Source organism: Strix uralensis, chromosome 16, assembly GCF_047716275.1.
Source record: "Strix uralensis isolate ZFMK-TIS-50842 chromosome 16, bStrUra1, whole genome shotgun sequence".
NCBI classification, from domain to species: domain Eukaryota; kingdom Metazoa; phylum Chordata; class Aves; order Strigiformes; family Strigidae; genus Strix; species Strix uralensis.
The window spans coordinates 15389420-15405390 of NC_133987.1; the positions used below are offsets into that span (position 1 = coordinate 15389420).

The window sequence follows — 15971 nt, forward strand, 5'->3', positions numbered from 1 at the left end:
CAAGAAGTGTAACTGTAACAACTGCAGGTTCAGATGTTACAACACCCTTTTTCTATTGATTAGAGACCAGAAACTACTTCTAACCCACACTCCAGTATCTGTTTATTCTTAAATTCATTTTGAACCCTCTGTTAAACATCTGTACCTTCTACCTACTCAGGTGAGAAATATTTGATTCATATTCTGCTTTGAAGTCATTTTGTCCAACTTCATTATTTTCAAAGGAGTTTTTAATACACAGTAAGAAAAGATAATGATGAGAGTCACTTTCAACACTATTCAATACTATTTACCTAGCATATGTTACCAAACTGCATTATTTCTGGAAAAATTGCACAAAGTAGCTATAATACTACAGGACAAATAAACTGACAAACACAACAAAACTTACAACAGTCACCTGGTTTGCTGCACCTTACTTTTTTTTTCTCCAGAGTCTCCAAGTATATCTGCCACAGAAGTGTGGCCTTATTCTTTGCTCGGCTTTACTTCTCTGCAAAAAATGCCCCCTAAGACAACAGACATCCAGACAGCTTCCTCAACCTATAGTAGTGTTTGAAACTCCAAATAGAAATAAGTGTTCCTAAAGCAGCCTGCCAAACATGCCACCCTACATGTACTTTCTGTTTTGAAGCTTAGAAAGTCATCCTGGTTCAGATTTTGCTGTAACATCTGCATCAGTTTGTTCCACAGGAGTGGCTTTCAGATAAAAGAGACAGACTTTCAGAGGCAGACTCTTTTTTGGCAACTCTTCTTGGCAAAGTATCAAAACAATCCTGTAAGTTGGCTAGCAAGTGGAAGTAGCATCTTTACAGCTTAGTAGCTTTGGCATTCTCTCAATGACCCAAAGTATTTATCCATTCTTCCACTCAATATCAAACATTTGGGGAAAAGAGTATGCAACATAATTAGATAACCATTCCAATAGATCTGCAGAGCCAAAGCTCAGTTATCTGATTACCTAACTGCATTTAAAAATTAAATATATGCCCTTACAGCATATGTTTTCCTCTCCAGGAGTTACTTCCATCTTTCTAGAACTGCATTCTGCTACTAGTAAACCAGCATCTAATAAAGGGTCATCCTGCAGTCTAAGCTTTCTGATACATGGAGTGGAAAATGTCTTCACATCAATATTGCTTCCAGATGGGTATCATTTTTAAGACATTCATGTACCTGACTTCACAGTATAAAATTAAGCTTTCATCTAGTTGAGGACTAGACTGACCTCCAGGGCTTCATATTTTCATAAATCAAGACATCAGTGGTAACATACAAAGTTTTCTTCCTCATAGTATAACATCCCATAACAGTAACGACCTTTAGATTAGTAAAATCTGTTTTCATTTAAATGTATTAACAACTTATTACAGCCTCAGGTCTGTAACCTGAAATAACTTGAAATGTAAAAATATTTCAAGTAATATTTTTCCATTTCTATAATCATAATCTCATGTGACAAAAGAATTCTGATGTTTTGATTGGAGTAAAGGTACTGCTGCATGCAAATTGTGAAGGAAAGCAGCCAGAAGATTTTCAGAACCATCTCCTATTCACTAGTTTGCATCCTGTATTTACTGCTAGAGTGAGGGAGGAGGGCAAAGTGTTAAGACCCCACTTTATATGTTGTATGGCATATAAGCATAGTGACCCAAAATAACCATAAAGCTGTTAGCTTCAAACTGTTAACATGTAGTTATGATAGTTTAATCTGATCTAGCCAATCCCCTTTATAATGCAGATTCTCTAGTCAAAGTTGAAAAACTTAAGATTTTACTATTTCGTTCAAAAAAAAAAAAGGGAACATTTAGATCATTTGATAAGCAGCTAATAACCTAAACACAGCTGATGTCCCATGTTTTAGATATACAATAATTAATCTTTACACTTCCTCCTCCAGGAAATTTGTCAGAATGGTAGTAAGCTTGCAATGAAATAAGCTACTTACAGTCTGGTCCTTCCAAATTGAGATATGGTATGTCCATTACTCTCATAAGAAATAGCCTGAAGCAAAACGGAAAAGCACCATTAGCAAATTTCTGCCTAAAGACCTTTTAATAAGCTTTCCTTTTTATAGTTTTTTAGATGTTGCTTCTGAAGAAGCAGAATTAATCATCCCAACCATATCTTAAGTGATATTAAAACAAACAGACCCTCTAAGTAAGTCCAATCCATTATCTAACAATCCAGATTCAAAAAGTTACTTGGCATCATGCTAGTGATTTTGCTTATTGAACAAAACAAGAACAAAGAAGCCCCAAACTGTTACTGCTGAAAACAATTAAAACAAGTAGGGAAATGAACATTTAGAAAGCAGCGGCTCTGCACAGCAAGAGCCAGTTACACAGTGGATAGTGCAAAAGCTGTCATTCTAAATACACACGTATGTTCCCATTTTCTGAGCACTGTATCATGCTTTACACAGAATGCATCTTAAAACCCTAAAACTGCAAAAGCCGTCATGACACTTCCGTGGAGATAACCAGGACGAGTCATTTGCCCTTTAACATGTAACTGAAGAGTTTCTCAAAACATTCAAGAAATGCCTTCAATAAAAGCTCATATTCATCTGTGAAAACTATTTCTCTCCAAAATAAGAAGCCTAAAATCCTGTCATAGGTATAGATGCCACATTGCTGTTACAAAACATTTGCTGTCTATTGTGTTCACTGGAGAGCTAAAATAAGTAACTTTTCTATCTAACTTCAAAAAGCTTCTAAAATACTTATTAGACAACAGTTACAGTATTCAACTAAGTAATAACTGATATAAACAGCTGATAAAAACATTTTAAGGGTGCAAAGGGATCTATAAGTCCCTAGAGATTCTTTGTATCATACCACACTCACCATTAGTTTTTAAGAGTTTGAATGTTATGTCCTCATGGTTACTTGTATCACTGAAAAGTCTACAGGAATGAGGTTGATAACTTGTCTTTACTATAAATACTCAGAAGAAAGAAAATAAAACTACTGGGAAGAAAATATACTATACGACAGGTTCACATGTGAGCCAGAGGGTCTTCAGAGAACTGGCACTACTTAGAATACACACCGTCCCATCTAATTTCTCTTCCTGAATCTCAGGGAAGATACGGTATAGTGTGCACTGTGTTCCCCTAAGCACTGCAGAACCTAAATGGAATTTTATCAATAAAAATTAGAAACATCAGTATCAATTAACTTTAGAAACTTTAACAATTCCAGCATAGCACTGAACATCGAAGATATTTTACTAAGGAGCCAGAGTTTCTTCTTATGTTTAGCCTTTTTAATATCAATGTCACTGTTAGCAGGAGTCACAGCTTTCTTCAGACTAAATACACAGTATTTCAGCTAGTCAGTAAAAGCAGTTTAGTCTTCACTGGATGAAGGATGTCCATCATCCATACAGGATAGCAAAAATTTGAAAAAAAAAAAGATTTGGTTTAAGTTGAGCCATCTAAAGAAATAAGCTTTCACAGAATTCTTGGAACTAGTACTCAAATAACTAGTTTATTTTCCTAGCTAGCAGTTCTCATGAAAATAAAGATGAAGTTTACTAAAAATACAACAAAAACTTCTGGGGAGAATACTAGTTAAGCTGCCCTCCCTCAGGTTTTATCATGTTGAGGAAAGCAATACAGTGGCCAATAGCAAGAACAGACTTATGCCAAAAACACGCATATACCTGAGATTAATTAAGATGAGTTTTTTATCCTCTGAGACAAATCCTACATTTATTGTTTGGTCAAAGAACTGTGTCTCTAAAGAGCACATACATGCCCAAACACACACACTCCCTAAAGAGACAGTATAAATACTGATTTTAATATTAAGTGCACTTAAAGTACACTACAACAGCAACTGCATCTTGTAGCACTAACGTATCACATGGATTATAAACACTGAACTGCAGCGTAATCCATAATTAAGTATCCATAGTTATGGTTATAAGATTCCTCACCTATTTGTGGAAAATTCAAATAAGGTTGTTCTGTACGACAACATGAAGCCTACTCTATATGAAATTAGTTAGATCCATGAAGTTGTAGCTATGACACTGCTTTTCAATACATTACTTCACAATTATTTAAAAGCTATACTGACCAAGCTAAAAAAAATGTTATTTCCTTCACTGTTTAAAGAATACAGCCTGTCAGAGGACAGAGGTCTATTTCTCCATATACAACATCATCCTAGGAACTCAGGTATTTTGAGGCAGCCACTCGGAAGACAACTGTTTCTGTGGGAAGTCAAGTAAACAAGGAGAGCAAACTATGATCATGCCACTTCACAGCAAGTGAAGTAGTCTCAAGCAGTCAACAGTCTTCCTCTGCACTGAGCTAGGATGAAAGCTTTCAGAGCTGTGTAGAGAAACTGATCCAGCTGAAAAAAGAAAAGGCATCTTTTTAAACCCAGATCAGTTCACCGATCAAGCTCAGTCACTAGTACAGCCACATGTGGCTGAAAGCACAAGGACAGCAATTGTTTACTCCTACACTGTGATTGAAAAGTTACTGGTCAAACTGCAGAAGAGCACACCGATGTTCTTTTGAAAAAATTTTGCAAAGAAAATTAAATTAATATAGAAAAGCAGAGGGAGAAATTAACTGATTTGCAATACATGCCAGAGAACCTAGCTCCCTGGTGAGACATTTTCCACAAATACAGCACAAAACCAAGCTATTTGCACAAATTTTGGTTTCTGATAACCCTTTGTATGAAAAAAATATTTCGACGATAATTTGTATTTCTACAGACCATCATGTTATTCAGCTCAATAAACATGGTGTTTTCATTTCTCTACACCTCTTTCACCCCCTGCCTCCAGCTACATCAAAAAAACCAAACCCCAACATTCAAACAACCCAAGAGATCCAAAATAAAGTCGACATTAAAAGTATGGGAGGGGCTTGTGGGTGGGGGCAGAAATGCATGGAAGATGTTGCTCTAAACAAAACAGGTCAAAAAGTTTCCAATCAACTCCAAAGCATATAACACAATATAGCATCCAAATTATACACATAAGAGTTTAGATATTATAATATAAAAAGTCCCATCATCTCAACTCGTAAGTGTTCATCAGGATTACTCACAGCAGGTTGTTCACATGAACACGACTTTTCAAAGATGTTGTATATACAGTGAAGCATAAAGATTACAGAAATACATCTCTGGAATTCTTGGTTTATTGAGTTGTTTATCATATAACTTACTGCATTATGCCTAAAAGAGCCAAACAACCCTAAGGCAAAGTCTGTTTTTAATCAGTTCCACTCTTTCAAGAAGTTGAAAGTAAAGATTTTACCTATGTCCATCATGAACCTATATGAACATTAACCTACATGCTGGCCACCATCCTTGAATGGCAAGCCAAGAAGTTCTGTAACTTTGCTGACATAATGAAAGAGGTCAAAATAACTACTGAAAAAAGTATTACCTTCCTTTGAAGGCTAATTTTGTAAATTTCAAAGCTTGATTTTTCAATTTTAAATTTACTCCCACTGTTCACATTAGTGACAAGTCTATTCAAACAGAAAACATTTCCAAAAACCTATCAGGCACGTTAATCATGTAAAAGTTCAATCTCGAAACTGTATTTAAATATTAACACCTAGTATTCAGATATCTTGAAATTAAGACTTTATAAGCAACCCAAAGAATGATAAAGTGTTCTGCTTTAAAGAACACTTTCAAGGCTATGTTGATAATAGTTCAAACTGAGAACATTGCTTCTAAATAATTGACTTATAATAAACTACTCTGTTCCGCTTCTTTCAGGAAAAACTTTTGTGACAGATAGTATAACTTTCATTTGTTTAGCTTACTGTTTGCATGTTGTAGTTTGTGTTTTGCTTGAAGAACATGACTACAGCACAAAGGAAAAGGTTTCCTTGTTCTGACTGCTGCCCACAGGATCAGGTAGAACTTCTGGAGGAAGGAGGAAGATAGTTTTTTTTCTCCCCAAGAGGAAGAGAGGATGCTCAGCTAGGGAAAGCTTCTAGACCACAAACTAGAGAAAACTAGTGTAGCAGGAAGCTAGCTGGCAGCCCAGAGCATACCTGCAAAAAAGCCCCAGAAGCAACGTACTCACTAGGGACCTTAAGATAACTATGTGAATTGCACAAGCCCTGGATGCTATTTACAGGTGCTAAACAGACCAAGTGCTGGAAATAGAGATCTGGTCTGCAATGACATACCAGAGTGAGAGACTTGTTCATTTAAATATCTAACAGCTCTGACTTCTGACATGTACTTAAATCTTTTTTCTTTTCTAAAAAAATAATAAATGGAGTTGTCTTACTCTGGTTTGTTGTTTTGCATTATAGTACAAAACCCAGCTTTAAAAATACAAGCCTTGACCTGCTCACTACAAGGAAAAGGTGAGACAGTCTCATCTCCAAGCTCTGACTGAGCTGAGGTCACGGATGTTATTTAGAATATGGCAAAGCTTCTAAGATCACGTGAAAGACATGGCATGTCTTCCAAGTTTCCATGATTTAAAAATAATACACAGCTTTTCTGAAACAAGAAGCTACAAGTTGTGAATAATGACAGAATGGATAAACTTTTTCTCTTGTAAACAGCAATTTTTAGTTCTTGCTTAAAAAAAGCCATTCTTCTCCCTACAATTTTTTGTTAACTTTCCCTTTTGTTACAGTTAGGCAGCGTTATCTCCGAAGCCAGAACAGACACAGCAGGCTTCTTCTCAAAACTTTGATATGTCACTGTTAGAGGAATATCACATTTGAAGTACACAACTTAACTTGAAAAGCTAATTTAATGTATTATTATGACAGTTTCAGAAGTTTCAGTTTGTACTTGATGCAGATATGCATCTCTAGAAAGAACTGAAAGCATTTTGGTTGATGATTGAAAAAATAGCCCCCACAATTGGCATCTACTAGTTGGCATGTGTGTGTGCTGGTGTTTCTGAAAACAACCCTGTGATAAATCCTATCTTAAAATGAAATTATGCTGATCAATTGTATCATCAACTTCACATGCAAATCAAGTGGTCACTGCGGGTCCATGTTCAATCTAAGAAACATACATACGAAATACAACATCTGCTAGAATATATGAAGTTACTGCCTCACATGTCTGAGTGTCAAGAGAACCAGCTAACTGCTGTCACTATAGTATTTTGGTTTCCAGATCACTGAAAGTTGAAAGCCATTGATCACAATTATTTCCTCATTTGTGTGGGCCATCTGAAGCTAAAAGAATGAATTTTGCCAACTCCTATATGATAGGGTTTGAAAGGATGGAATTTCTCCTGAATTTAAACAAACAGACTAAAGCACTAGCAGCTTTTTCATTTCAACTCCTTTCCCTTTATGTGACAGGTTATACTATCTTTAGAAGCTTCATAAGGTAAAATCTACAGATTAATTATGCAAAGAATCAAATATATGCATAAAGACTTCTAGATTTCTCAAGTCTTTCTTCAATTTGTTCAAGTAATTTGTATGAAGATCCAATTCAAAGCAAAACACTGATCATAGCATCATCCCATAAACGACTAATCACACGTTTATTATGCCTTCTTAAAAATGGGTTACCTGATAATGTTAATACAATAGCTTTGTGTAATTTGGATTAATCTTACAGTAGGGATATTTTGTTTTTTCTAGCCTGTTTAGCGTACTCAGTTTTAACTATCACCATTTTCTGACAGTGTCCTACAGCATAAAGAACACCTGACCAGTTTTCCTTCAGTTCCACTACTCCCAAAGCTTACTCCAGAAATAATTTTCTAAATTGTAAACATATTCTCAACACTGACATGGACAAGGCCATCAAAGCAGTCCAGGTACTCTTTGAAGCGTCCTTTTACAGGTTACAGAAAGTAAGCCATTCTCTTTAGAAGGAAAGGTATTTACTTTAAGAATTATGGCCTCTCTGCAGCATTACTAGCATGAACCAGAAAGCCAGTCAAAACTGAAGTGTAAAGAAAAATGTAGTTAGCCATTGATTGTGAGGCTAGAAATATATATTCGAAGGCTAGTGTTTTATTTCCATGGTTTAGCAGGTAGTTTAATACAGCAGCTACTTACTTGTTAAAAAAAGGTTCAATGAGTTTGGATCTAGCAGACACGTGATTTTTCGGAGGACTGAGGAATGAACCTGATGAATGAAGAAGAAATTCAGTATGTAAAAAGCAGCTACAGACAGCACTAAGGATAAGATTTGAAAAAACACTTAGTTACCTAGGAAATTAGCCATGGAGATGAAGCACAGTCCAGTAATGTAAGCATCATATCCTGCTTCATGAAGTTGTTCAGAAGCTGTATCATAACTTGGAAACCCTTCTGCACTTTCTGAGGAGAAAAAATAATTTGCAAACACGTTGTCACAGACATTAAAGGCAGCCTTGTATGCTTACCCACACACTTATTTAGTTGGAGTATAACGTCATTTGGGTAAGTTCTTCAGAATTTTCAGAATTTCTCCTAGAACAGAAACTCCTTTCTCTTAAAAAGCTATTAATCCACAGACCTACTTAGCCAAAATGGAGTATTAATTCTAACACAACGACAGCAAGATTCCCCACACAGCATATTTTTTCCCTCTCTTGCATTTAAAAGAACAGACACTCAGGCTAATTGAAAACTCTACTATTAACCTGTTTGCTAACCATCCAATTGACCTATGGTCAGATTTTTCAAGGTATTTAAATGGTGAAGATGGAACTAAGTGATTAAAGGATGTCTTTATTGACAACATTATTTACAATCATGCTTGGTGTTCACATGAAGACCTTGAGAAGTATCTGAAAGTGGAAATCTTAATAGGCACTTCTCTGAAGAAAAGTGTCCGAAAGTGCCCAAGTCTCAGAAACAGAGAAATATGTGCATTTCACACTTTTTTCTTTATCATTTAAATTTTCCCCACTTCCAGCATCAAAGTTATTTCACCTCTGTAGCTAGCTTCTCAACCTCTAGAAAGCTGGCTCATTTTCCTCTAGAAGTCATACTGAGAATAGGACTGGAAGAACAAAATTAACTGTTTAAAAAGCCAGAATCATGACTCTTACATTAAGGTACAGACTGAAAAGTGAACTCTATAATTCCATTTAATTTATTGCATTCAACTTAGCAAAAGAAGCTAAAACAATGATGAAATATAGCCAGGATTTAAAACAGTGATACAGAAATACTAGCATAACTTATACAATGGAAATATGTAAGCATACATGTTATATTTTGTAAAAAGAAATTTTGTATTTTGTAAAAGGAAACCTAAATCCAAATTTTTATATCCGAAACTAGAATAGCAAAACATCAGACCTTTTTTCAGATAAGCCCTTGTTATATTTATTTTAAAAATAAAGCTGAGATTCAGACAACGTTAAGCTATACTGGCTGAGTTGAAAAGGACATTTCTTAGCACTTAACGTTATTTTTTTTAACAGATACATATCCAAAAGAAAACAAATGAACAATTAACAAAAGGCTTCTAGTATTTTTAAACATGCTTTGCTTTGGATGTTCTCAACCACATTAATCATCTCTGATTGAATATTAACACTTCTGATTCTGTTAACCATTATGATCCTATTTTGCTCCAAAAAAAATACTGGTAAAATTATTATTTTATATTACATCAGCAAAAAATAGTACCTGACAGCTGCCAAATTATGTTACATCCCGAGAAGCTACAGAGGATACAACACTAAAAGGTCTGCATGCAATTACTGTGCACTTCGTAAGTGTAGTGCTACTTAGATCTAGGCACCAACAGCTCCTGCGCATTGTCCAAGGTTGTAGATTATCCATCTTATTATCTCTCTTGTTACTACAGCTTAAGTGCATCTGCTCTGCACAGTCAGCAATATAAAAAAGTATCACTTATCTTGTTTTTGATTAAGCATTGAGACTTTCCCTTCCAGCATACTCTACTGATCAGTATTGCACTCCCTTTTCTACATCAGCAGCTTAAGAAAAATTCCAGAACCTTGAGATAAGCTTGCCCTTTGCTTAGATAGCCTTTCGTTCACCTCAAAGCAAAGAGAGCTCTAAAGGAACTTTAATTTCTAGAACACACATGACTAATCACTACTGTGTAAGTTTTCTTGATTATGTTTGTTCAAGTGCTTGTTAGAGTGCCCCAGCTTTGATCCAAAGGACAACAATAACCAAACAAAACAGTTCTAAAACAATTTCAAGTTACTCACCAAAAATCAACCTAAAAAACAAAGAAGGTGATGAAACTGCTGTTCACTGAATACATCCATTCTTCTCTTATCTGAAATAAAGTGGAAGGATTTTTGCTCACTTCCACTAATAGTTCTAAATACAACTGCACTATATGTATACTATATGCACTATTTGTTTAAAGTCCCTTTCATCAAAACACTAAGTATTAATAGGGGAATTCACATTTCAGACCAAGAAAAAAAAAAATCTAAACACTCTCCTTTCTCTGAAAGGGGAAAACATTTCAGAAATAAGACCATTTTGATATATATTTACCAACTTTAGGAGGGCTGAATGGAACCTCTTTTAAACGCTTTTCCAGTTCTGCAAGGGATGTATTATTAATGATCTCCTGCAAGAAAAGACACCATTAACTGACAAAGCCAAGCACATTTTCCCTGGAAACTAAAATCAAATACAATAAAATAAGTATTTACTGCTGCCATCTTCTGTTCTCTAAGGATATATACATAGCCTCATTTCACACTAATACACCAGAGAAGTCTGTCGAGACAAGTTTTAAAAAACAAACTTGCCTCACCTGCAACATGAGTCACAAGCATTTATTAATACTTTTCAGAATTCTTGATGATGAATTACGCCAAACTAATATTCCTATTTGAATCTGCTTCCATGCACGGTACACGTGGCATGGGAAAAGGCAGCACAAAGAGCAAGGCAAAAATATCCTAAATACTGATGCTAATGGTTGAAGGTATTCAACATGAGTATTGAAGTGTGCTTGCTGACTGGACATTCTTGTGAAGTTTTGTAAGTGTAAATACCGCTGATTTAAAGTAATAAAAGGACAGTGAAAGAAGCCTGACAATCAGAAAGCTGCTTCTACATTTCAGCTTAGCTGAGTTGCATTACTGAATCTATATATGCGTATGTAAAACGTATATACTCACAATACATAAAACTCAAAGATACACAGATTATTAATTTCTTCAAACTTCTTGAAATTCTTATCAAATATACCTTGACAATCAGTACAATAGAAAAAACATGCAGAATCAATAGTGAGGAAGTGAAAAGCCTCGCACAAAAGTTTCTTGAAGTTGTCTGAAATCTGAGGAACAAGTTTCCTTTGGTTCTAAATCAAGACAGTTATCAAGTCTGTTACCTGAAAAGTTATCAAAAACTCGGTACAATGAGCAAGCTCAAATGATGCATTATATTGGTATACCAAGGCACTCTTGGTAATAATAGCCTAAAACCCAAGCATCTACTGTAAAAGTTACAAGTATCAACAGAACTGTACCAAACATAAAACTTCTTCAGGATGTTCAGCATTATTAGTTTTCAGAGTACAATACAGCAGTATGCAAGACAAACCTGAAAATATCTACTAAGTACATTTTAATGAGATTTTCTGTTATGCAATGCTCTAAAGTCAGAGAGGTATGCAGAAAGATAGATGCTGCTTCATCAGCATGGGTTTTTTTAATTAATTCATTCCAAAGGCACACAAGAGAGTATGATCACTCATCTCATTACTGCTTTGGAAGAATTAAAAAACCTCATGTTGCAAGAGGTTTTAAGAGACACCTGTAATTTCTTCCTCCTGCTGACTACACACTGAACAGCAGGTCACAACAGAACCTAATGATGATGTTCAAGCATCTTTTTCTAAACAAAACTAAGTCAGCATTCACAATATTCTAAAGCTTTGAGTATACAAGCAGCTTCCAGGTCCTATTTGTTCATGAATAACACTTTTTTTACTCCTGAGGAAAGATGCAGTCTTGTGCTAATTTACAAGACAAGAAATCTGCTATTCACATTTTAAGTCACATAAATGGTACCTATTTTGGAATTCAAAGCTAAGTTACCTCAAAACTGCAAACACAGAAGTCACTTGTACAAAAGTAAAAATTTATACTGTAAAAGTTAAAGTTTATCTAAAGAGTGAAGAAAAATCATTCTTTTACAAAGAAGGAACATCACAGAAAACAGACATTTTTCTCTAAGAAAAAAAATATTTGTTTCAACACACACTTAATACAAACTTGTATCTTCAAATCGTTCTATAATTATATTAACTTACCTTAAAAGGTTGTGTACTTGCCATCAGTTTAGTATCCAATAGCCTAGAAACAAAGTAAGAACTAAATAAGTTGAAATGGAAGAATGTCCATTTTGCCAAATCCTCAAAAATGTTTTGGTGTATTAGCCAAGAAACAACAGTTTCACCCTACTGAAAAATTACTCTCAGATCCTAGAGCAGCCAAAACACTCCTTGGCTTTGTTCAGCATGAAAAAAAGACAGCAACTAAGCAATAGCAAGAGATGCAAACAATAAGTGGCAAATAAATCTTGTTCCAAATGTAGTACAGATTTGAAACACCAAACATCATGCCAAAAAAAAGGGTGTGGCAAAGCTGCGTCTTTTGCCAAGAAGTAGAACAATAGCAGTGTTGTTCTGAAAAAGAGATGCTACAGAATACCTTTAAAAGTTGTATTTATCTAACTTGTTCCCAATTTTATTTCCAGTAACTGCTAGGTTATGAGGCTAAGACAAACAGTATCAGCTTGCTAAAGCAATACTAAAACAGTTGAAAGTTTGAACTAAGAACTTACCGAGGAAAGACACATGATGTTACTTCCTTGAACTCACTCAGGTCCTAATTTAACATTAAACCAGAAGATAAAATCCAAATAAGTTAAGTGTTCATCAGTCTCGGATGATAGATAGCAATAGCTACAATTATTCAATCACCTTCTAAAACTGAGATGCAGTGACTGAATTCTCACCCCCTAAGAGATGTATTTGTAGCATTACCATAAATACCACCTGCAATTACACAGAACTACAGACTAATTATTTCATTCGTAAGAGCAATGTTATATCACCTCCAATATCCTATCCTATTATATTATTATTATTATATTATAACCTAGACGACCTCTAATTCCAGCTGTGTTAACATTTCTACTTAAATGTTCCCAGCATTTATTGTGTCAATGGAATATAAGCAGTCACTCCAGGCGGATACTTGACTCCCTACAGGTTTAGATCTTCCAAGTGTCAAAAGTACAGGAACAACTGACAACTGCTTATGTTCCAACACCCTTCAAACAGGTCCCAAACTTCTTTCTTCCATTTCATAATCAAGTCTTTCCCGTAACACCCACAAGCCCTTGAGGATTGCAAGTAACATAACCATCATGCAGGCCATCCTTCCAATGAGACCTCTGACCTCTTCAGCCAATGTCCTCAGTGTCAATACACTGCTTGGTTTAACCTAATAGTTAAGACTATTGCAGTCCTGATCTGCTAGACTGCCCTACTGCAGTCATGAAAGTATGCTCCCTCCAATTATTCAGATATTCCACCTCTTCACCCCAATGAACATCATCCTGCTACAAGATTTCTTATCATTCTATTAATTGTACTAGATTACATGGAAACATGTATTTCCACTTTGTACACTCGGGGAAAAAATGCCACTCAATAACGCTGAAGCTCCAAACCAGTATCTTCACAAGTCAGTTAAATTTACCTGCTGTTATCCAAGCAGTTTCTGAAGGACTAACAGATATGAGCCGAAAACACAATTCAATTCCTATAATAATTGTGAAAATTTTAAAAATGTAAAGAATTCAATTGAACTAAGCTTTCTACATGAAGATTTAACAAAATAAGGCAGTAGCCCAGAAGTAACAAGCATTCTTTTTAAAATACATTTCTGTTCTTCTTAATAGATTGTCATATGCTTTCATTCACAAGAAAATTTGGAGATAAGACTAAAGGCAAATACATTAAGGCATTTATTTCATCATCTGAACACTCAGAAGATTACTTACATCAGGTAGGGGACAATAGAACTGGTGTATAGTATGCATAACATCCAGTAGCATATTGTGCCCAATAACAAGCTTGCCCTGGGAAAAGAACATTAAATGTCAGTTACATTTCCAATCATGGCCATGGCAAGGGCACTATGTGAAAAGCACCTATCCCAGATGCTAGCCAAGGGCAGCTGGGAGTAACTACAAAGCAAACCTCCCCATTTGCTCCCTGCCTGCCCCACAGACTCCTCCATTCTCTCAGAGCAGCCACTTCTTTTTCCTCTACTCTCAACCACTTAGCACAGCCTTCCGCAGCAGCTTCAAATGTTGAGAAGCTTGTTGTTCAGCTACTTACAACTTGGTTTCCAAATGTAATCTATTTAAGATTGGAGTCAAGTGATTTCTCAGTCCACTACCTTTTAATTTACAGCTTGTGCAACAACTCACAAGATATTCTTTACGGTTGTAATATACGATAGTTATTAGGGGCATGATCTGGCTTCTCGGAGCGCAGAACCTTTCATGCCAGATGTACAAGCAAGTTCCTTCCTGAAAAAGTACAAGAAATTTTTTAAATGTTAACTTTGATTGACTTGATATGACAACCTTTTCTGCTTCCCTGAATCCTCCATTTGCTAAAGAAAACAATATGCATACGTGTTTTCTTTCTACAAAGCAGGCTGTAACAACTGCGTGAAAATAATTGGGCTGAAATGGACGATGTAAAACTATAGCCTATTTTAATTATGAAGAAGTATAGAAGAGAACCAGATGACCTTCTCTGATTAAGCCTTTAACTGCCAGAAAATAAAAACAACAATCTTTTCGGGACAGAGAAAAAAAAGCCCTTGAAGCTTAGTTACTTAAGAGAATCTTGTTAAGAACCCTAAGAAATTGGTATTGTTGACTCTTATGGATAATGAGGTTGTTTGTGTCATTAGTTTAAGAGCTTACTTAAGCTACCACATTCAACCATTGTAAAACATGAAGCAACATCAACTTAAAACAAAAGAAGAAGCCACTTTAACTTCTATTTCATCTTATCCTCGAAAAATGTAACAGCAAAAGAATTCTTTCTTTGAATTAATTAATTTTTTTTCTGACTACCAAAGGTGCATTAAAAAAAATCACGTTAACTTACAGAATTAGCAATGGCATGAACAACTCTGGAAAATCCTACCGCATCATTCAATTCTTCCTGCAAGCAAAGATTCTGACATTAGTAAAACATAAATACAAATATTGTCAAAACTGTACCTGCGAACTGGCAGACACACCAGTTTGGCTCAAACATTTCTCAGACATAACCAAGAACAGACCACAGAGGAAATAGCAATATTTGGAAGATATACGAGGTCAAATCAGGATGCTGCTGACAGAATTCCAGTTTTATATGTAGCTGTAGTCCACTGTAAAGTAAGAAAAGCCACAAGCTATCGTGGTGGGTTGACCCTGACCAGAAGTCAAACACCTACTCTGCCTTTTGCTCACTCCCCTTTCCCTGGGGATAGAGAGGACCAAAAACCAAAAAAAAAGAAAATAAAAGCTGCATGCACAAGCAAAACAAAAAGGGGAATTCATTCATCACTTCCCATCAGCAGGGACTCAGCATGCTTAAAGGTTTCTTGGGAATATAAACACCATAACCCAACCTCTTGCCCACCCGCCTCAGTCTACTTGGTTTTGGGGGAGGTTGGAAAAGAGAGAGAAAGCCTTGACACTGTGCAAACGCTGTTCAGCAGTAGCCAAAACACTTGTATGCTATCAACACTGTTCTAGCCACAAATGCAAAGCACAGCAACCCATGGGCTGCTACAAAGTTAACTTCATCCTGACCAGACCAATACAGCTGTAGTCAGTTCATTTTCAATACACTATCTTCAACAGTGCTCAACAGCTATCAGACTGCAAACAGCTCAAGAAGATATTAAAATTAAGCCACATATCTTCAACCCCTTTTTTTACCTACGTTGTCATACAATGCAACAGGTTG

The 15971-nt window shown here is 35.7% G+C and overlaps 1 protein-coding gene across 9 annotated transcripts in view; it reads right to left on the reverse strand.

Annotated features, from left to right (window-relative positions):
* PARN (poly(A)-specific ribonuclease) overlaps positions 1 to 15971 on the reverse strand; it is a 62130-nt gene that overhangs the window by 35592 nt on the left and 10567 nt on the right. For all 9 annotated transcript variants that reach the window (XM_074885443.1, XM_074885441.1, XM_074885440.1 and 6 more), the window contains 8 exons: positions 15120 to 15176; positions 13994 to 14071; positions 12767 to 12810; positions 12234 to 12276; positions 10460 to 10535; positions 8195 to 8305; positions 8042 to 8111; positions 1949 to 2004 (listed from right to left, as the gene is read on the reverse strand). In XM_074885443.1, the coding sequence (XP_074741544.1) occupies positions 1949 to 2004; positions 8042 to 8111; positions 8195 to 8305; positions 10460 to 10535; positions 12234 to 12276; positions 12767 to 12810; positions 13994 to 14071; positions 15120 to 15176 (535 nt within the window). The remainder of the gene's footprint in view (positions 1 to 1948; positions 2005 to 8041; positions 8112 to 8194; positions 8306 to 10459; positions 10536 to 12233; positions 12277 to 12766; positions 12811 to 13993; positions 14072 to 15119; positions 15177 to 15971) is intronic.